Source organism: Galleria mellonella, unplaced genomic scaffold, assembly GCF_026898425.1.
Source record: "Galleria mellonella isolate WM207_F2 unplaced genomic scaffold, CSIRO_AGI_GalMel_v1 utg44, whole genome shotgun sequence".
Taxonomy (NCBI): domain Eukaryota; kingdom Metazoa; phylum Arthropoda; class Insecta; order Lepidoptera; family Pyralidae; genus Galleria; species Galleria mellonella.
The window spans coordinates 5,349,116-5,372,202 of record NW_026442100.1 but is presented as its reverse complement, the minus strand read 5'-3'; the positions used below and the strand labels follow the sequence as shown (position 1 = coordinate 5,372,202).

The 23,087-nt window shown below is 35.7% G+C and overlaps 1 protein-coding gene across 1 annotated transcript in view; it reads left to right on the top strand.

Annotated features, from left to right (window-relative positions):
• Positions 1–23,087, top strand: part of LOC113522152 (uncharacterized) — a 29,849-nt gene that overhangs the window by 2,554 nt on the left and 4,208 nt on the right. Inside the window, exon 2 of the mRNA XM_052898541.1 lies at positions 13,566–14,102. Coding sequence (XP_052754501.1) covers positions 13,566–14,102 — 537 coding nt within the window. The remainder of the gene's footprint in view (positions 1–13,565; positions 14,103–23,087) is intronic.

The following is a 23,087-nucleotide window of genomic DNA, read 5'->3' as shown; positions in this document are numbered from 1 at the left end:
CATAATCACCTACTTATATTATGTTTTTTTTTATACAACTTAGAATGGCAAACAGGCTGACGGCCCACCTGATGGAAAGTGGTAACCGTCGCCTATAGACACGAGCAGTACCGTGGACAACAGAGTATACTTTACCAGAGGGAGACTTTGTACAAAAGTCGATTGCTTGGGTAACTCTGTACCATTCGTGTTTCAACCGTGAAGCAGTTGTGTTTGCATGGCTGTGTTTCGGTTTGAAGGGTGGGATATGGCGTGAATTTGCTGGGTACAGAGGAATAACACCTCAGTCCTCAGGAATGGCAACGCATGGGGGGTATCATTTGCGAAACAGTATACTCTGTTATGTCCATGGTACTGCTCATGTCTAGACGACGGTTGTTTCTTTCCATCAGGTGGACCGTCAGCTTGTTTGCCATTCTAAGTTGTATAAAAAAAAACTCTTTCGCCCATGATACCCCCATGCGTTATCCATGTAGGTATGCCCGTCATGTATGTCTGTTGCAAAGCCACAATGCGTGTATTAATTAGATACGTTCCGGTCTGCAGAATATGGAAGACGGTATGATATCTAATACAAGAGGTTATTATAACGTTTTATATATCAATTAACCTAACTTTATGGACATTCATTATTATATACGAGTATGGTTCCTTTCATACATCTACTTATATTACTTGCATACACCCACTCTAATTTGCAGGGGGGAAAGGGATTGTTAGTAATGGAGACTGAGAATCCCATTGCTAGCAATATACCCAACCAGGTCGCCTCCTCGCGGTTCCCCCTGGAAACTATCATGGTTAATTCCTGATGAATTCACCATGATGGGCTAACTGGCCTGTTTTCATTCTCACCTATCACCCTTCACCGATGCTCCGCCAACGTATCCCGTTAGCGCAGGCGGGGTTACCATACCATTTTCACCCAACAAAAAAAAATAACTTGCACACCTCGCTTTGGAATTATAATTTTTATTTGTATAAATAAAATCAGTTATTAGCTGTATTCATAAGAGACTTAGCATGCAAGTTGTTTTTTAAGAGCTGTGCTTTTTTGAATAAAATAAAGTAAAAAATAATAAAAAAAAAATTTTGTCGAGTGACGAGTAATTTAGTAAGTAAACGTGACTGATCTAGAAATATCGATAATTTTGTTTGATTACAACATTTATTAATTTAATTCCATTTTAATGTTTATCAAATACGCCTTGTTTTTGCTAAATATTAAAATATGCTGTGGTTGCCTATAAATGCAAGAACAGTTAGATCTAATCTGTCAGTGTATTGTATTGAAATGTTTAGCTGTATCTTATGTTGGTAATCCTATAAATAATTAGAGTATTTTTTTTATAGTTGATGGTAAACCTAGTGAAATATTGTATCCATCTCTTATACACATGTACTTACAGCACCATAATAATCACCATAATGCTCATGGTATAATTATATGTTATCGTTTTTGACGATAAAGATGTTAGCTTGTTGGCTTGTTTGCCATTCTAAGTTACATAAAAAAAATCAACTTTCCATACACTTAGTTTAACATACAATCATTAATTATGTATCTAAAACTGTCGAACAATAACTATCATATAGGTATGTATATAATTATACTTTTGACCTTGTCAATGCCACATTAGATAATTACATCTGTTTTTGCATTATAATTTCACCACTATGAGGTCAGCGTTGTCATATCGTGTCAAAACTGTAGCCCCAAGGAAGTTGCATTCTTTCACGCACACATAATGACACTCTTAATAATTCTATTTAAATACTTACCCAGTAATTATGAAGTTTAATTTCATATACTTAACTAAGTATTAAGATTCATTTCTCGAAGAACCGATAACCGATAGGGAAGAAAGGTTCTTGAGCGGCGACCTCGTACAGGCAAACGCAGTCTTGGACGACTCCCCAACTAGATGGGGTGACGACCTCAAATGAATTGCAGGAAGTCAGTGGATGCAGGTGGCTCAGGACCGTTTCTTATGACAGTCTATGGGGAAAGCCTATGTCCAGCGGTGGATGGATAACGGTTCATATAATGTAAATGATTGATAATTTATGATGTTGCCACGCTTGGCAAGCGGATTGTAGTTAGGCTTTGGAGGTGTTTAAGAGTTTATACATATATATAGGTATACGCTGGCGGGGCACCAGTGAGGGATGATAGGTAAGAATGAAGTAAGTCAGTTAACCCATCGTGATGAATCTAACAATAAATCAGTCACGTTGGTTTCCACGAGGATGTCGACCTGACAGGGTATATTGCTAGCAATTGGGCTACTAATCCCCATTACTAACAATCCCTTCTCCCCCTAAAAATGTATATTAGGTATTAGAAAAATTCTTGTGACAGAGTGTTTTTGTAGAGTTTTTTTCTAATGTCAATATGAGGTACATTTTGTATTATTAATGATATTTTTTTATAATTACATTATTTTACATAGTTTAACATATTTTTAGTTAAATAAAAGTTATATTATATGCACTATTTAAAGCTATTATAGCTAAGAACAAGGAATTACATAGAAGAAATGATAAAATAAAAACTGTAAATCATATGGTCGCCTACTTTCTTCTTATGCAAATATAATTAGTAAAAAGAGGACAAAAAATACACCATCAATTGTCATTTTTCTCAATTCATAGCAGGCTAGTGTATAGAAAATGTTTGATATGTCAATTATTTGTCAATGACAAATTTTACATTACTAGATTATATATTCGATACAGTTTATGTAGACAGTATGCAAGCAGGTTGTCATCTGAATTTGGTAGGGTTATACGGCCGTGTAATATTTTCTATACACCAACCTGCTATGAATTGACAATTTTATCACTCCTTCTATGTAATTCCTTGTTCTTAGCATAATAGGTACTTACCCATGATTGATACGCATTTTGAAATACTTTATAATTTATTACCTTACGAGTATCGTAAAAACGCCCACGACCTACCTTAAAACATAAACACACTGTCGCAATATCAGCTTCTATGTAGACATATTCAGAGTACACTGTTGCCGAAGAAACGTGGCCATAAAACTTAATACTTCAAAAGTACTATCAAATTACCTCATAGATGTAACAACCGACTTTAAAAAAGGAGGTTCACAATTAAATTGTATATATTTTATGTTTGTTACCTCACAACTCCGTCAATTGTAAACCGATTTAGATAATTCTTTTTTTATTTAATAAAATAAAGGATACACGAGGGTCATTTGAAAAGTTCTTAGCCTAACATGGTTAAAGTCATTGGTTTTTTTTTTATAACTACTCTCATTTTGTAGTTACATTATTTAGCAACAAGTATGCACAGTTTAGTTTATTCACAGTAACTCATTGTTCGTTTACACGTGATACCGTAAGTCAAGTCAGAGCTATTTTTGAAAATGGATAAAATTAAACATCGTGCAGTGATAAAATACCTGAATTTGAAAGGTTTAACTCCAAAAGCTGTACATGAAGACATGTCTGCTACTTTGGGTGAGTCCGCTCCTTCGTATGCTCGTACTTATAGATTATTGCTATAGAAATTTTATTAAAATCGGTTCAGCAGTTTAGTTTTTAAATAAAATAACTGGTTTTGCTTTTTTTGTGAAACACAATCTTTAATAATAATAATAAACTCTTTATTGCGCACAATAGAGATGTATACAAGGAGTATTTATACAGAATGTGCATATACATAAATAGAATGAGCTCCCTGCCGAGGTTTTCCCAAGAGCCTACAGCATGGGGTTCTTCAAAAGGTGGTAAAGAGGTTTCTTCAGGGTCGGCAACGCGCGCGTAATGCCTCTGGTATTGCGGGCGTTCATAGGCTACGGTAACCGCTTACCATCAGGTGGGCCGTATGCTTGTTTGCCACCTCAGTGGTATAAAAAAAATGAAGACACATTGCGAGCATCTTAATCGAGAAGAAGAACATTTCTGTTTATGCAACTTAGAATGGCAAACAAGCTTACGGCCCACTTGATGGAAAGTGGTAACCGTCGCCTATAAACATGAGAAGTACCATGGATATAACAGAGTATACTGTTTCGCCCACGATACTCTCCATGCGTTGCCATTCCTGAGGACTCAGTTGTTATTCCTCTGTACCCAAGCGATCGACTTTTGTACAAAGTCTCTCTCTGGTAACTATTGGTAATTACAAGATATTTCAACAAATATATACTTACAATATTTAAGTTTACGTATATGTATATTCTATTTTCGGTCAGCTGTTTCGCAAACGAGCGATGCGGTGAGAAAAAGTGGAACTTGAGAAAGTGAGAGCAATCCAGTTTCGTGTAAACCGGTTCGCGTGTAATTATATTTTGACATCCAACTTAGAAACAATAGATATATAATTTATTTGCATTACTTACAACAAACATAGATAGACATAGAAAGCAGAGACCAGCGGGAGATTTTGTACAAAAGTCGTTTGCTTGGGCACCTCTGTCCCATTCGTGTTTCTACCGTGAAGCAGTTGTGTTTGCATGGCTGTGTTTCGGTTTGAAGGGTGGGATATGGCGTGAATTGACAGGGTATTAAGGAATAATAACTGAGTCCTCAGGAATGACAACGCATGGGGGAACAGTATACTCTGTTATGTCCATGGTACTGCTCATGTCTATAGGCGACGGTTACCACTTTCCATCAGGTGGGCCGTCAGCTTGTTTGCCATTCTAAGTTGTATAAAAAAAAAGATAATAAAGTTTTTTTTACAATTACACGCAATTTCATGGTACAGAGGCATAACATCTTAGCCCTTGGGAGGAAGGGATTGTTAGTAATGCAGACTGTTAGTCCCGTTGCTAGCAATATACTCTGTCAGGTCGACCTCCACCTGGTCCTATCCGAAAACCATCGTGCTGAGTTCCAGGTGTATTATTATCACGATGGGCTAACTGACTTGCATTTTCATCGTTACCTATCACCTCTCACTGGTGCCCCGCCGGTGTATACCGATAGCGCGGGCAGGGTTACCATTCCATTATCATCCATTAAAAAAAAATAGTATCTTACCGTTTACTCGACGTGGGAGGAGAAGGGATTTTTAGTAATAAGGATTAGTAGCCAAATCGCTAGCAATACACCCTGTCAGGTCGACTTCCTCGCGGTCTCCCCTGGAAACCATCGTGACTTTTTTTTGATTGGTGAATCTCTATCTAGTATCTATCTATCTATCTTTTTACTCGGAAGCACTAACATAAAGCAACCGATATTTCTTGACCTTCTCACGTGAGACGCTATATCTGGGTCGACTCAAATCACAAGGGATCGGCCACTGTAATTATGCATGTATAATCCACGTGTGAACAAACCTATCACTTCACACAATAAGGTTTTTTTTAATGGATGATAATGAAATAGTTACCCCGCCTACGCTAACGGTATACGCTGGCGGGGCACCAGTGAGGGATGATAGATGAGAATGAACAAAAAAACAGGTCAGTTAGCCCATCGCGATGAATACACTTGATGAAATGGTTTCCAGGGGGGACCACGTGGAAGTGGACCTGGTTGGGTATATTCTTAGCAATAGGACCCTTAATTTCCATTACTAACAGTCCCTCCCCCCCCCCCCCCCCATACACACAAAATAAGGTTGGCAACTGTTAAAAAAAAACTTATTAAAGCTGATTGTGAAAAAAGTAAAAAAATAAAAATACAGGTAATGAAAAAAAATGTTATATATTAAATATAGATAAAGCGTCGCGCATCAAAAACGGGTCAACTATTTCGTTTAAAAAGCTATTCGTGAAAATATGTCCCCTGTGTTCCCAAACTTTTAAGATAACAGAACGCCTACCAAATACCTTTTATTTTATGGAACTCTATATATCAAACGATTACAAATTAAAAACACTGTAATTTATATAAAAATAAAAACTTTTATTAGAAATATTTTAAACGTTTATCCTTTAATAATTTTTTTTTTTATTTTTTTATTTAATCTTTAATGTGAAGAATGAAATTGTTTCACTGTACAAATAATTTTGCGGGACCCTATTGACTTTTTACGGAACCCCTAGGTTCCGCGGAACGCATTTTAAGAATTTTTCGAGTGCACATAAAATTTTAATATACACTCAAAAAACTCATTTATGATGTTGATTACTAATTAAAGATTGTGTTCACCAAAAAAAAAAAAAAAAACCGGCTTAAATTGAGACAAAATCTGTTATTTTGATTTAAAAACTAAACTCCAAAATCGATTTTGATAAAATTACTATGAGACCAATCTGTAAGTATATCTTTATAGATAAAAAAAGAATTTTTCCAAAACACTTTAGAACTGACGAAGTTATGAAAAAAAAAAACATAAAAAATAATACAACTGAGTCAAGAACCTCTTAATTTTTTAAATCGGTTGAAAACTATTTTACATTTCATTTATTAACAATTTACAGGGTACAGAGGAATAACACCTGAGTGCTCAGGAATGGCAACGCATGGTGGTATCGTGGGCGAAACAGTATACTCTGTTATGCTCATGTCTATAGGCGACGGTTACCACTTTCCATCAGGTGGGCCGTCAGCTTGTTTGCCATTCAAAGCTGTATGAAAAAAAAAAACAAATTTTAAAATTAATCTTATTAAATGCGAAAGTTTTTAACTATGCATGTATGGATAGATAGAAGGATGTTTGTTACTTTTTCACGCAAAAACTACTAAACGGATTTGAACGGAATTAGACGCACGTTTAGTTTATATCCTAACTTAACACATAGGACATTTTATGTATTAATTCACGCGGGTAAAGCCGCGAAATACAACTACAAAATAAATGAAATTGCCACTATTGAATAATTATAACGGAAGATTAAAACTTTCACGGTTAACTTAACGGTTGCAAATAATTCATCCTCTGGTTTTAAACAATCGCCTGTTAACCGGCCGATTACATCAACGAGTTAAGTTAGAGTTCAACTAAAATAATACCCCATTTTAAACTGAACAATGAACAGTGGGAAATTATGAAACGTTTCGTATCTAGATTTTATTTTAATAACAATATTGAATAGTGGGTATGCACTACGTTTGTATTTTGCAATCTCGAAATAATCTTGGTAATCGACAGTGACCTTACACTTTGAGTACCTCAGTCTGCCCATAGACAAGTAAATTATGGTTTAAAAAAAACAGCCACATAACACGAGACAAAATTATTATTGACGGGTAAACACACAGTACGGCAATTTTGATTTATCTCGAAGAAGATTGTCAAAATAATGCTAACATTTCCAAGCATGTTTGAGAAAAAATCAATAAGTACATTTCGCTCAGACATTACTTTTTAAATATTTGAATTTAGAACGCGAAATTGTATTCACACACGATTCTGCGTTTGTATTATATTTGTGTTTACACATGATTTAAATTTGCAAAAAAAAAAAAACAATTGTAATTGTCACTTCATGCTTCAAACAGATGTAATTACACATACAACAACATACAACTCTTTTAAATTGACTTCAAAATGTACGAGGTACTCATTTCAATTCATTTTTTTCTGTTTGTTGCCTCATAACTACGTATTTCTTAATCGATTTAGTTTTTTTTTTTTTTATCTGAAAGGATATACTTATAGATTGGTTTTATAGATATTTTTATTAAAATCAGTTGACTAGTTTAATTTTTAAATCAAAAATTGGTTTTGTCAGAAATATTATAAGTTTTTTTTTTTTTTTATGGAACACAATCTTTAACCATTAAGAAAAATATCTTTCAAACATAAATAGTAATAACAAATCGAAATACTTCTTGAAGTGAAATATTCAAAAACCAAAACACAATTAGTTGAATTTCCAAAATAACCATATGCCTATCATCATCATCTTCCTTCCCTTATTCCAATCATTTGGGGTCAGCGTAATATCATTTTATCCACATTACAAAAAGATTTGGTTTTTAGTCTTACGACCGGCCACCTGCCTGACGTCAACCCTCTTTGGGAATAACCATATGCCTATATTGCGAAATTATATAAAATTAATAGGTGAACGGTTTTTCATAATCAAGGTCAAGGTGAATTGGTGAGATGACCTTTGGTATTGACATTAAAATGATAATTTCAAATTATTATAGGTTCATATATCACATGAAATCCATTTATCAAATGGTATATTTCCTAAATGTGAGCAGACCACCATAATAACTTATCTACACCATTAACCTCAATAGAAATATTGTGGTACACCACCATATCGTATGAAATTTTGTAACTCGCTTATATATATACGTGACAACTCAATAATAGTGCCTATTTGTTTTTGAAGTTTAGAAAATACACGAATAAATGAGTTATATTCATTATATATATATATATATATATATATATATATATATATATATATATATATATATATATATATATATATATATATATATATATTGGTAGATTATGACGACAAACTTCAGAGCAAAGCTATGGGATTTTATTCACCTGCCTAGAAGATATATTAGAAATCCTTAGAATCCAGCAGAAGAGCATGCATTGACGGATATAGAAAGGAGAAAGTAGGACTCACCGACCGGGTTAACTTGCTGAGTAGTTGAAGACCTTGGGTGCACCCTATGGCTTTGACTCCTTTTCCACACACCAACACTGGTTAGGGTCACAATTAGCAAGTAACAGGCACGCGAATTTCCACAGATTTTCTAGTCTTTTTTCGCCTAGAGTATGAGCGACACAAGCTCAGGTACTAGCGACCACCATAATGATATTTTTCGTTTAACATTCAAACACAGAGGTCGCCGGTCGGCGCGAAAATTTGAATTGGAGTTGTTAATAAGTTAATGGGTATATATTAGTACGAATGGATAACGGAATTAGAAAAGGATGTCGAAACATATATATATATATATATATATATATATATATATATATATATATATATATATATATATATATATATATATATATATATATATATATGATATAATATAATAAATGAGTTATATTATTTATACTTATAAAATCAAAGATAGCTAAACCCAACACTGTCAATTTTTTTTTATACAACTTAGAATGGCAAACAAGCTGACCCACCTGATGTACATGTATATGTATGATGAATTATAGACATGAGCAGTACCATGGACATAACAGAGTATACTGTTTCGCCCATGATACCCCCCATGCGTTGCCATTCCTGAGGACTCAGGTGTTGTTCCTCTGTACCCAGTAAATTCACGCCATATCTCACCCTTCAAACCGAAACACAGCCATGCAAACACAACTGCTTCACGGTTGAAACACGAATGGGACGGAGGTACTCAAGCAATCGACTTTTGTACAAAGTCTCCCTCTGGTAAATGTTCAGGAAACTACAAAAACTAATATTTTAGTCAAGAATATGCAACGTTATTCTATATTTGAAACCAGATTGAAGAAAATTAGATTATAAGTAATAATTTGAATTATAATTAGTAGAACTTTTAATTACGAGAAATATTTGAGTACAGAGTGAAAATGACATCGATTTTATGGCGTTTAGCTGCCTTCGATTTTACAGGCCTCAAATAATATAGCAGGTTAATAATTACAATTAGTAATTTATGTAGTGTTATTAAGCCAATTACTTAATATTTTATTCCACTAAAAAAATTGCTTTATTCATGGCATAACCAGGTATTTTATTTCAAAACTAGTAAACTGATTTCCATAAGGTGAATCTGAAAATATATCCTTTGTATAACAATATAATTTTCCAAATCGGTTTATAAATAACGGACTTATGAAGCAAGATAGACAAAAAAATACAATCAAATTGAGAATCTTTTTTGAAATCGGTTGAAAAAAATTAATACAAAAATAAAATTTTGCTTTACAAAATACAAAAAAAAACAGCAATTTTGAATTTGATAACATGATTAAAATAGCACACATACACACATACACACACACACACACACACGCACACCCACGCACGCACACACAGGCTCACACGCGCGCGCGCACACACACACACACACACACGCGCGCGCGCGCGCGCGCGCACTCACACGCGCACACACGCGCGCGCACACACACACACATGCACACACGCACACCCATAAAATAAAAACTTCCTACTCTTTTATATTCAAAATAAATTTTGCCTTTTATATTCTATACACGAAATTCTAAAAGGGTATTAAGAGAATACATAAATGGTTATTATGGTACATTAGAACAACGTAAGACTGCATGCTATAAAATATATTCACATCACGTCCAAGTAACAGTGAAACAGAATCATTATACATAGATACAAACACTACCGTTACATAACTAAGCACCAACAACTATATGCTTAATTTTGCATTTTAACTAGTAAAAATTTCCTAAAAAACAACTCATTACCTGAACTTACGTGACTTTACCATATGTATATTATTTAATAAACTCGTTGAGATGATAGTTTTTTTTTATACAACTTAGAATGGCAAACAAGCTGACGACCCAGCTGATGAAAAGTGGTAACCGTAGCCTATAGACACGAGCAGTACCATGGACATAACAGAGTATACTGTTTCGCCCATGATACCCCGCATGCGTTGCCATTCCTGAGAACTCGGGTATTATTCCTCTGTACCTTGTAAATTCACGCCATATCCCACTCTTCAAACTGAAACACGGCCATGCAAACACAATTGCTTTACGGTTGAAACATGGATGGGGCAGAGGTACCCAAGCAAACGACTTTTGTACAAAGTTTCCCTCTGGTAAAAGTTTCTAATTCATCATCATCATATCAGCCTTTCACTTTCCACTGCTGAACTTAAGCTTCCTCCTTAGGGAGTTTGCCAATCCGTTTGCCAAGCGTGGCAACTACTGGCACCTGTAGTCAAGTTTTAGAGATTTTTTTAAGACGGACGCTGCTGCCCATCCCTAGCCCTCCTTTAGTCGCCTGTTACGACACCTATGGAAAAAGAAGGGGTGGCCTATTTGATGCCCGGACCACACAGCATAATTTCTAATTAAACTCAAATTTTATTCTTTCAAACATTGCATTCAAAAAGTATGTATTTACTTATTGTAGGTATTTTTATTTTAAGCCAAAATCATTTCAAAGATTCATTTACCAGAGGGAGAGTTTGTACAAAAGTTGATTGCTTGGGTATCTCTGTCCCATTCGTGTTTCAACCGTGAAGCAGTTGCGTTTGCATGGCTGTGTTTCGGTTTGAAGGGTGGGATATGGCATGAATTTACTGGGTACAGAGGAATAACACCTAAGTCCTCAGGAATGGCAACGCATGGAGGATATCATGGGCGAAACAGTATACTCTGTTATGTCCATGGTACTGCTCATGTCTATAGGCGACGGTTACCACTTTCCATCAGGTGGGCCGTCAGCTTGTTTGCTATTTTAAGTTGTATAAAAAAAACTATTTATCCTAAATCTAAGATCTTTGCGAAATAGGCAAGAAGCCTAATGCCAAAGAGTTCTAATACCTAACAAACAGTTCTTATTTCACTCTTTTACTTGATGCACTTTCACACTAATACAAGCCGGTACCGAAGATTAAACTGTCCCTCCAATCATACGGTTTCAATGATCATTATAGGTTATTCTAGGCTCCCGTCGGTGCTTGCATCCTTTCACTTTCTTCTGGTATATCTATACCGTCTACCTTTCATCCGACATTCATTTTGTACGAATACAGTGTTATAGCAGAAAATGTAATGCTCTTTCTCAAGTCTACATTAATATTTTCTTTTGAAGCAGTCTTGCATTATCGTATTGCATTATGATTTCGATCCGTCAACCTTATTCCACAAATTCCGCGCACTGTTCGCATTCCCACTGCATTTATTCTAATTATATCTCTTTTTTACATATTCAACTTGCGCTACCAGATTACAATCACAATTACCAGAGGGAGACTTTGTACAAAAGTCGATTGCTTGGGTACCTCTGTCCCATTCGTGTTTTAACCGTGAAGCAGTTGTGTTTGCATGGCTGTGTTTCGGTTTGAAGGGTGTGAATGTGTGAATGTGTGAATTTACTGGGTACAGAGGAATAACACCTGAGTCCTCAGGAATGGCAACGCATGGGGGGTATCATGGGCGAAACAGTATACTCTATTATGTCCATGGTACTGCTCATGTCTATAGGCGACGGTTACCTCTTTCCACCAGGTGGGCCGTCAGCTTGTTTGCTATTCTAAGTAATATAAAAAAAATGCTTTTTTTATACTAAGTAGTATGATAATAAACAAACATACATCTCGCCGAATGGTAAACGGTTACGGTAATTTTTGGATTCCTGCAGTACCAATTGTGCCATACACGCTTTTAGTTGAGACGACTATGGATTTGAACTTGTCCTTTTTAACTAAACAATTGTTAATGAATAAATAAGTCAGGGAGACTTTGAGCAACATTCGTTTGCTTGGGTACCTCTGTCCCATTCATGTTTCAACCGTTAAGCAGTTGTGTTTGCATGGCTGTGTTTCGGTTTGAAGGGTGGGATATGGCGTGAATTTACTGGGTACGGAGGAATGGCAACGCATGGGGGGTATCATGGGCAAAACAGTATACTCTGTTATGTCCATGGTACTGCTCATGTCTATAGGCGACTGTTACCACTTTCCATCAGGTGGGCCGTCAGCTTGTTTGCCATTCTAAGTTGTATAAAAAAAATTAATCTTATTCAAAATTTTGTACACATTTTCCGAAAACTAATAAATTGCTTATAAATTACTATTAATTGAACATAATTGCTTTGTATAGAATTATTCATTCATAATTGCAGACACTTTGCAACAGCAAAAATTGCAGGCTTAAGCCAAACCAGTTCTTAAGCTAGTTAAGCACTTAAATTATTCTTTGACTGTTAAAGCCCCCTATCACATTTAGCAATATGCAGATATGTACGTAGTTTCCCAATGTAATTGTATATATTTTTATAGAAAGTGATAACTGTCACCTATTGATGTAAATAGTTCCATGGCCATATAGAACATAAGAGACACCAATGGTACCTTCTAAACCTAGTAAATTCACTGCCATATGCCACCCTTTATAACGGAACATAGCTATGCAAATAGCTGCTTGGTAACAAAAATACATAGGGCAAAAGTTTTTTTTTTTTATGCAACTTAACTTAGAATAGCAAACTAGCTGACGGCCCACCTGATGGAAAGCGGTAACATCGCCAATAGATATGAGCAGTACCATGGATATAACAGAGTATATTGTTTCACCCATGATATCCCCGCGTTGCTATTCCTGAGGGCTCAGACATTACTTTTCTGTGCCCTATAAATTCACTGCCATACCCACCTTTCAAACTGAAACACAGGCATGCAAACAACTGCTTCACAGTAGAAACACGAATGGGACATAGATGCCCAAGCAAACGACTTTTGTACAAAGTTTCTCTGGTGAAAAAAGTACAATTATACAGATTGCATGTAGGTCAGCAAAACCATAGACAAAGAAAAATAAAAAAAAAGTAACCGATGTAGTTACCACCTCTTTATGTAAAATTGTTACCGCGTTAAGAGTTATGTTCCAATCTTTTTCCCAGACTTTTTAACAGATTTATTGAAAATCCATATGTGCATTTTTGCAGATACCCCTTCTCTTTGCATGCACTGCGGGCATCAATACCAACGAATTTGAACCGTACTCCAAATACTCAGCCGCTAGCAACGCGCAAATACGATTCGCCATAGAAAACAAATATGACGACACCGGCCCAGGATCAAAAGGTCAGGAAGTCGCTTATAAGACTTATAAGACATTGGAGGAAGCCCTTGTCGGCTACATCAACGATCCTGATACGAAACTTCCAGATTATGAGAAATACATCGGCACAGAGAAACTGTTCGAGTCTCAGAAGCCATTCTTGTCTACAGAGCAGGATCCTATCAAGTATAGAACACTACCATACTCGTTCAGGACTTCTGAATTACCAAAGAAGGTATATCATGATTACGGTAAAGGTACGTTGGTAAGAAGTCTAGGATTCGAACCATTTAGAGTGCGGAAAATACAGTTAGTGAAAGCGAATCCTTTGAACCTGGCTCACTATGCGAGGGACCGCAGCGAGAGAGTACGCGACTATCACAATCCTTACCCGCAGTATACATACTCTTATGATGTTTACGTAAGTATATCTTCTTTTTAAATTAATTCATTTGTTACTTAACAGTATTTTATATTTCTGATCTTAATTTTATGACTTTCTATTTGGTATAATATCATTAATTGGGGCATAAAATTGGCTACCCCTTCCTTTCCCGTGGGTGGGTGGATGGAAAGTGGTAACCGTCGCCTATAGACATGAGCAGTACCATGGACATAACAGTACACACGCATACATAAATGCATTCATTTTTTAAAGAGAACTTATCTATTTACTACCAGGAGTATCAACAATATACATCATATTGTTTTGTAAACAATGTACATAATAGTGTTTGTATTGTTACAATTTGTTTAATATTTTCAATACACTCACAATATTTTTCTTTCAAAGAAAAAATAAACTATTCATCACCGTCACTCCAAATGAAGAAAGCAGTAGTGGCATAGGATAATACAAAAGAAGTTAAGATTTAAATAATGTAATTGTATACTTTCGTAAACTATTTCATGTATGCAAGAATAAAGAACCGGTCTTGCAATTGCATTTGAAGGTGAAGAACAAGTTACGAACACCGCATACTTACTTGTATCTTCTAAGTAATATAAATACAAACATAATTATAGCCAATAAGGAATCGTCCGCGTTTTAAAATAACTAAATGACAACAAAACGAAATTTTTTTTGTTGTCATCATAATACGCATCTTCTTTTATTTTTCATTTAAGAGTTTCCTCTTGTCGGTGCTACTAATTCATGCATATTATTCCAGCCAGCTCTATTTCAGGTCATATCTCTGACCTCCCTATACGACATGACATCTAGTGTTTCCTTTATCTGTCCCATGTAGTTATTTCTCGGTTTTCCCCTTCCTCTTTTGCCCTCTATTTTTCCTTCTACTATGCTCTTTAAAAAATCCTCATGTTATATAAGGTGGCCCAGCATTTTGCCTCTTCTATTCTCTATTGTTTTTATTAATGTTCTTTTGTTATTTACCCTTTGAAGACTTCTTCGTTCGTTACTTTTTCTGTCCAGTTTATCCTTTCCATTCTCCTCCATGTCCACATTTCGAATGCTTCAAGCATCTTTCTTTCCTTTTGCGTCATTGTTCACACCCATATAATGCTATACTCCAAATGTAAGTTTTCAAATATTTCTTACAAAATAATCCATTTTTTATATTTTTGATGTAAAGATGTCGCCAATACTAAATCGAATTTGATTATATTTACATAGATTCACTTCACTCCTGTGTTAATCGCATTTTATGATTGATAATACTGTTCTTATTTGAGCAGCTAAATCAGTATCAATTATTTAAAATTTTTATTTGTTTTATATTTAGTTTTTTTTCTTCTGTTAATATTAGATCAGGATTTAAAAAATAATTATCAATTCTGGTAGAATTAGCAGTGTAATCGTGTAACATAGCATAACAAATATAGACGAATTTATAATATTTTTTAAATGGAACTTAAGGAAAATGTGAGCAAGTTTTAATAAAATTATTAGAGAAATACACATATGAAATTAATAATAAATCAAAACATTCGATCATTTTTTGTTTTATACTACAAATCCCGTGTGGTCCCGGCATAGAATAGGCCACTCGTTCCTTTCCCGTTCCTCTCCCGTCACCAGAGGGAGACTTTGTACATAAGTCGATTGCTTCGGTACCTCTGTCCCATTCGTGTTTCTACCGTGAAGCAGTTGTGTTTGCATGACTGTGTTTCGGTATGAAGGGTGGGATACGGCGTGAATTTACAAGGTACAGAGGAATAACACCTGAGTACTCAGGAATGGCAACGCATTGGAGTTATCATGGGCGAAACAGTATACTCTGTTATATCCATGGCACCGCTCATGTCTATAGGCGACGGTTACCACTTTCCATCAGGTGGGCCGTCAGCTTGTTTGCCATTCCAAGTTGTATAAAAAAAAATGTGATAAGAGGCGACTAACGGAACTTAATGGTCGAGTTATGGGCAGCAGCGTCCCTATTGAAACACCACCAAAGATTAACTGCTGTTGCCAACTCTCTTGCCATGCGTGACAACTACTGGCAAACCCCCCTAAAGGAGATGACCTATGTTTAATAGTGGACAGTTAGAAGCTACTATGATAATGATATTAGCAGATTATCTTACGGTCGATTCAATTATTTGTTTATTTAAATTTTTATAAAATTTTACTTATAATAGACTATAGATCCTTCTTTTGGACTTTCGTTTCTTGCAAGATAAATTTCCTTTTTGGTCATATTTTATTTTATAAACAAAATATACATATAATCATATATATGACGATGTATTAAATTTCTACTGTCGTCATAGCTGATTTCTCGTTTATTAACCCCGCAGCCTTGGTGCTTGTTTGCTTGCATGCCGGATTTTCGGAATCAATAACTGTAAAATAAGTAAATTACATATGTATACATGTATTATGCACATTATTGTATTTACTAGTGTAATTACCCGTGGCGGTATTTGCAATTATTATCAACTATTTCGCATACAAAAACAAATATTAATTAATCAAAATTGAGGCCTACAACCTTATCTATTCATAATACTAGTATGGTATTATATTATCTGTGACAATACATACCTATTTTTTATTTTATTTATTTATTCATCAGTACAGGTATGTTTTTTTTTATACAACTTAGAATGGCAAACAAGGTGGACGGCCCACCTGATGGAAAGTGGTAACCGTCGCCTATAGACATGAGCAGTACCATGGTCATAACAGAGTATACTGTTTCACCCATGATACCCCTCATGCGTTGCCATTCCTGAGGACCCAGACAACTGCTTCACGGTAGAAACACGAATGGGACAGAGGTACCCAAGCAATCGACTTTTGTACAAAGTCTCCCGTGTAGTCCTAGTAGTGTAGTAGGCATAGAATGGACCACCCCTTCCTTTCCCGTGGGTGTCGTAAGAGGCCACTAAGGGAGGGCGAGAGATGAGCAGCATCCTCCCTCTTAAAACATCTCTAAAACCTAACTGTAGTTGCCAACCCGCCTGGCAAGCGTGACAACCACTGGTAAAACTCCTGTTATAGAAAATGTCCAGCAATGTACAGTTAATTGCAGAAATAATAAAAAAAAAAACATGTATGTGTACATGGCGGACTTAATGCTAAAAGCATTCTCTCCCAGTCAACCATAGGGAAGTGTCAGAATACTCGAATGCATTACTATTATTAAATAGTAATAAACCTATCAAATTGCATTAATTTTAAATAAGCCATTAAACCTCCATGAGGTAACAAACAAACAAATGTACTAACAAGCACATTTTTACATTTATAACAACAATAATTTAAAAGGATTTAGTGAAAACAGATTTATCTGATTCTTTGCACACTGTAAACTTCGCTAAACTGTCAATTAAACTGTATTTTAATTAAAAAAAAATAGAAATATAGAAATAAAACATTAAAACATATTAAAATATATATATATTTTTGTAAATTACTAAAAAAAAATACAATAACTTTAATTTCGGAATTTAATGAGTACGGAATATAATATCTTAATGTATTCAATTAAAAAAAGTCTTTGTATTGTGTCATAAATCATCTTGAGTAAGAGAGAGCATTGGTTAAGTTAAAATAACTACATAACTGTATATAAAGAGCTATATATTTCTAGGAAATTGAACTATGGATAAACAAACACAAAAACCAAACCAATTGTATATTATTTAATACTAATTTTGATCCCCGATTTCGTCCGCGTGATCGGGTTATTTTTACTGACCGAGTATACATACATACATGTATACAATAAAGTGTAAATAAATATATAAATAAACTCGTGTACATTAGTTCGTTAGTGTAATCCCGAGTTGGTATTTGAATGAGAATGAATTAACCAAAGTGGCCGTTTTAACACTGTTCTTTGAACTTGAACTTGATTGAAATTGTATTAGAAAGGAAACGGCAGTGATAACCTCCGTGGCGCAGTGGTAGGCACGTTACTTTGAGTTAATTTAAGTCCCGGATTTGATTCTCGGTCGGAGCAATTTAAGAAATGAACTTTTCTCAATTATCTTCAGTTTGGGTGTTTTAGATGTTCGTTTAATGGACGATAATGGAATAGTAACCTCGCCTGCGCTGTCGGTATACGCAGGCGAGGCGCTAGTAAGTGTTGATAGGTGAGGATGAAAGCCGATTAGTTGGTCCATCGTGAAGAATTTGACAAGAATTAACCAGGATGGTTTCCTAGGAGAAATGCATGTAGGTCAACTTAGATAGATAGATATTCTTTATTGTTTCCTCCAAAAGATTACTTGGTAGAATATATTGGCTAGAAATGGGGCTGTTAGACCCCATTGCTAACTGTCCTTTTTCCTGTGTGTTTTGGATTATGTCCCTAGATCTGTTTCGCGATTTAAATTTCAAAAAACAAAAACAACAAGCAATTAATTTTCATTGCTTGATTTCACAGAATACATGGTATCATACGTTAAAAATCAATATAATTATAGTAAACAATAACTATACATATTAAGTAATAATTGATAGTTTTTACCCACAACTTTGTCTGGGATAAAGTGCAGTTTACTCGTTTATCATATATTGTATAGCTTTACCAGAGGGAGACAATGCACAAAAGTCTTTTGCTTGGGCACCTCCGTGAACGGTTGGGCACAACCGTGAACGGTTGAAACATGAAAAGGACGGAGGTGCCCAAGCAATCGACTTTTGTACAAAGTCTCCCTCTGGTACCTATATAGTAGCAAAAATAAATATGCAATTATTATTACTTGTTACATTTAAACAATTTAAAAAAAGAGATGATTTTAAATTTTGACTCTAAATCATTATACACGTTTGTTTGAAGTAAATAAACCTAAAACTTAGACTATTAAAATATCCAAATACGTAAAATTAAATATAAGGTTCGACAAATAAATTACACATTTTTGTTAAAATATCACAATACTGCCAGTCGGCCGCTTTCGCAGCGCTGCGCGTGCGCAACTAACTTGTACAACTTTCTCTCGGTTAAAATCAAAATATTATAGCAAATTAAAATTGGTTCGCCGATGTATTCACAGAGAAACGGTAATCTTTACGAGTACTAATATTATATATGTGAAAGTGTGTTTGTTTGTTACATATTGATTTATTACAACTCAGTCAATCGTCATGAATATTTATATATATATAGTATTGTGGGCAGAGAAGGTCATAGACTATAGTTTTATATATATATATATATATATATATATATATATATATATATATATATATATATATATATATATATATATATACGAGGTCTGTCCGGAAAGTTCGTATAAAAGTGTTCTGGAATGCGAGAAAGAGGAGTGGGGAGGCCAGGTAAGCGCAGGACCCCTTCCTTATGTCCCTAACAATGCTTCAGTTCTGGTCTGACCGCCGTGCGGTGCGAACTGGCTTGTCACGCCATCTGTGAAGTTACCTCTTAACGAAACCCCGTCGGCATGGAGCCCGCTTCCGTTGAAGAGCAGCGCGTCGTAATCAAGTTTCTCTCGAAACTCGGCAAGAATGGCCGTGAAATTTTTGCCGATCTCAGAACAGTTTATGGGGATGATGCTGTGAAGGAACCAACCGTCCACAAGTGGCTAAAAAGATTCAGAGAGGGCCGAGAAAGCGTTCAAGATGACCCACGTTCAGGACGTCCTTCCACTTCACATTCCGACGAAAACGTGGAAAGAATTCGAACTTGTGTTAATGGGGACCGTCGTTTAACGGTCAGACAGGTGGCTGAAGAGCTTAATTTGGGCAAAACCGTGGTCCACGAAATTCTAAGAAACGAACTTCAAATGAAAAAAAATTGCGCCAAGATCGATCTCTTGTTGTCCGTGAGTTTTTGAGTAAAAATTCCATTACGGTGACCGAACACCCCCCCTATTCGCCGGATTTGGCCCCGTGTGACTTCTTCTTGTTCCCAAAAACCAAATTGGTACTTCGGGGGCGGCATTTGGGGGACATAAATGAGATAAAAAAAGCTACGACGGGGCAGCTGAGAAACCTACAACCAGAGGACTTTCAAGGAGCCTTCTCACAGTGGAAACGGCGTTGGCACAAGTGCATTATGTCACAGGGGGAGTACTTTGAAGGGGATAAAATTGATTTACCTGAATAATTGTAAAATAAAATTTTTAAAAAACTTTTATACGTACTTTCCGGACAAACCTCGTATATATATATATATATATATATATATATATATATGGAAAACCATGGCGACACTAGTGTTAATAGAAATAGTCTAAAATTACAAACTAAGCCACCAATAGATTTCACAAATAATAACAAAATAATAGATTAGTTTATAAATAGTACTCGTAGTTGCCACGTTTGACAGGTGGGTGGGCAACCGCAGTTGGGTTATGTTTTAAGACGAATGCTCCTGCCCATTCCTCGACCATTAGGTTTCTTTAGTCGCCTCGTACGACATCCACAGGAAAGGAAGGGATGGCCCATTCTATGCCGGGACCACACGTTGAAATATAATTATAATAATAGGTATAAATGTACAGGTAAGCACTGGAAAACATTTTTTTTTTATACAACTTAGAATGACAAACAAGCTGACGGCCCACCTGATGGAAAGTGGTAACTGTCGCCTATATACATGAGCAGTACCATGGACATAACAGAGTATACTGTTTCACACATGATACCCCCTATGCGTTGCCATTCCTGAGGACTCAGGTGTTATTCCTCCGTACCCAGTAAATTCACGCCATATCCAATCCTTCAAACCGAAACACAGACATGCAAACGCAACTGCTTTACGGTTGAAACACGAATGGGACAGAGGTACCCAAGCAATCTGGTAATTTTTGAAAAATGATTATCTAATGGCTTAAAAATATGTAAGGCAAATACACTTGAAACTAATAAGTTTTTATGAAAGTTGTCGATGGAATAAATATGGAATACACTGCTTCTAGATAAAAATAAAATCCGGATCGAACCGAGTACCTTTAGATATCTTTTAGATGCAAACGTGACGCGAGGTCATGGTTTAAACATCACAAATGCTAACTTTTTAAATACCAACGTATCTATAAACTACAATCGAATTATCGATCGACAGATTAATGACATAATCTCGATGCCAAAATCAATAGCAGTTGACAACTCGCACGAGTTTGTTTTTGCTGTAAGCAAAGAATCAATTTACTGAGATCTCGAACTAAGAAAAAGGAATTACATAGAAAGAGTGATAAAATTGTTCATTTGTAACAGGCTAGTGCATAGAAAATGTTATACGACCGTATAACCCTACCAAATTCAGATACAACCTGCTTGCATACTGTCTACATAAACTGTGTCGAATATATAATCTAGTAATGTAAAATTTGTCATTGACAAATAATTGTACATATCAAACATTTTCTATACACTAGACCGCTGTGAATAGAGAAAAACAGCAACTGATGGTGTATCTTTCGTCCCCTTTTTACTAATTATATTTGCATAAGAAGAAAGGAGGCAACTATATGATTTACAGTTTTTATTCTATCATTTCTTCTATGTAATTCCTTGTTCTTAGATCTCGAATAACAATCGAATGACAGTATCGATACTGCGATCATTGTCGTAATCGATTACACTCGCTCACGAACTTTTTTACTTATAAGGCTGGAATAGTAATAACCACCAAGGTTTTGTCTCAATTGTGTTTTGGATTGAAAAAATAATTGAATAAATACTAATTGTCATGTCGTGTAGGGAGGTCAAAGATATGGCCTGGAATAGAGCTGGCTGGAAGAGAATGCACGAGTTAGTTGCCTCGACAAGAGAAAATATTTAGAAAAAAGTAACCAAAATTGCTTAAAGGGAGATTTTGTTTCAACTATGGTAAATTGCAGTTTCTGTTCTTAAGAGATAAAATTTAAAAAAAAATTTAGTACCTACCTATGATACTGAACTAAAAATGATGATATTACAAAATGTTCTCCATTTGTGTGTTACTGTTGGCCTTTAAAATTAGATAGTTAGATTTTTTTTATACAACTTAGAATGGCAAACAAGCTGACGGTCCACCTGATGGAAAGTGGTAACCGTCGCCTATAGACATGAGCAGTACCTTGGACATAACAGAATATACTGTTTCGCCCATGATACTCCCCATGCGTTACCAATTCTGAGGATTCAGGTGTTATTCCTCTGTACCCAGTAAATTCACGCTATATCCCACCCTTCAAACCGAAACACAGACATGCAAACACGACTGCTTCATGGTTGAAACACGAATGGGACAGAGGTACCCAAGCAATACAATACAAACATACACATAATACACAGTGAAAGAGATAAAAGAATGAAAAACAAAAAAGCAACAAAAAAAAGCAAAATATAAAGACAACATTTTCCTTTTTTCATGCGTGTGTTATAGTAACACAAAATGGTCACAACTCAGTTTATTGCTTTGCCCTCAAAAGAGCAAAACACTGATATTCTGTTGTGGCTAAAAGCCATAGTCGGAGTCATTACTAGGCTGTGCTTAGAGGAATTGTTTAATTACGATGCCCATGGTTACTTTCTGCCATCGTACAGCTCGCCATCGGCAGGGAGTTCACCCTCATATCTTAGAGACTAGACGATCCCGTACAGGGCGGTTTCAGAGATGTTTTCTCTTACGAACGCTCAAGTTATAGACTGAGCTCCCTGTTAAAGTTTTCCAAAGACATATAAGAAACATGCAATATACATGAGGTTCTTCAAAAAAGGGATAAAGAGGTTTTGTTTTTTTAGGGATGAAAATGGTATGGTAACCCCGCCTGCGCTGACGGGATACGCTGGCGGAGCACCAGTGAAGGGTGATAGATGAGAATGAAAACAGGCCAGTTAGCCCATCATGATGAATTCATCAGGAATTAACCATGATAGTTTCCGACCGCGAGGAGATCGACCTGGTTGGGTATATTGCTAGCAATGGGATTCTCAGTCTCCATTACTAACAATTCCTTTCCCCCCGGGGTAAAGAGGTTTCTT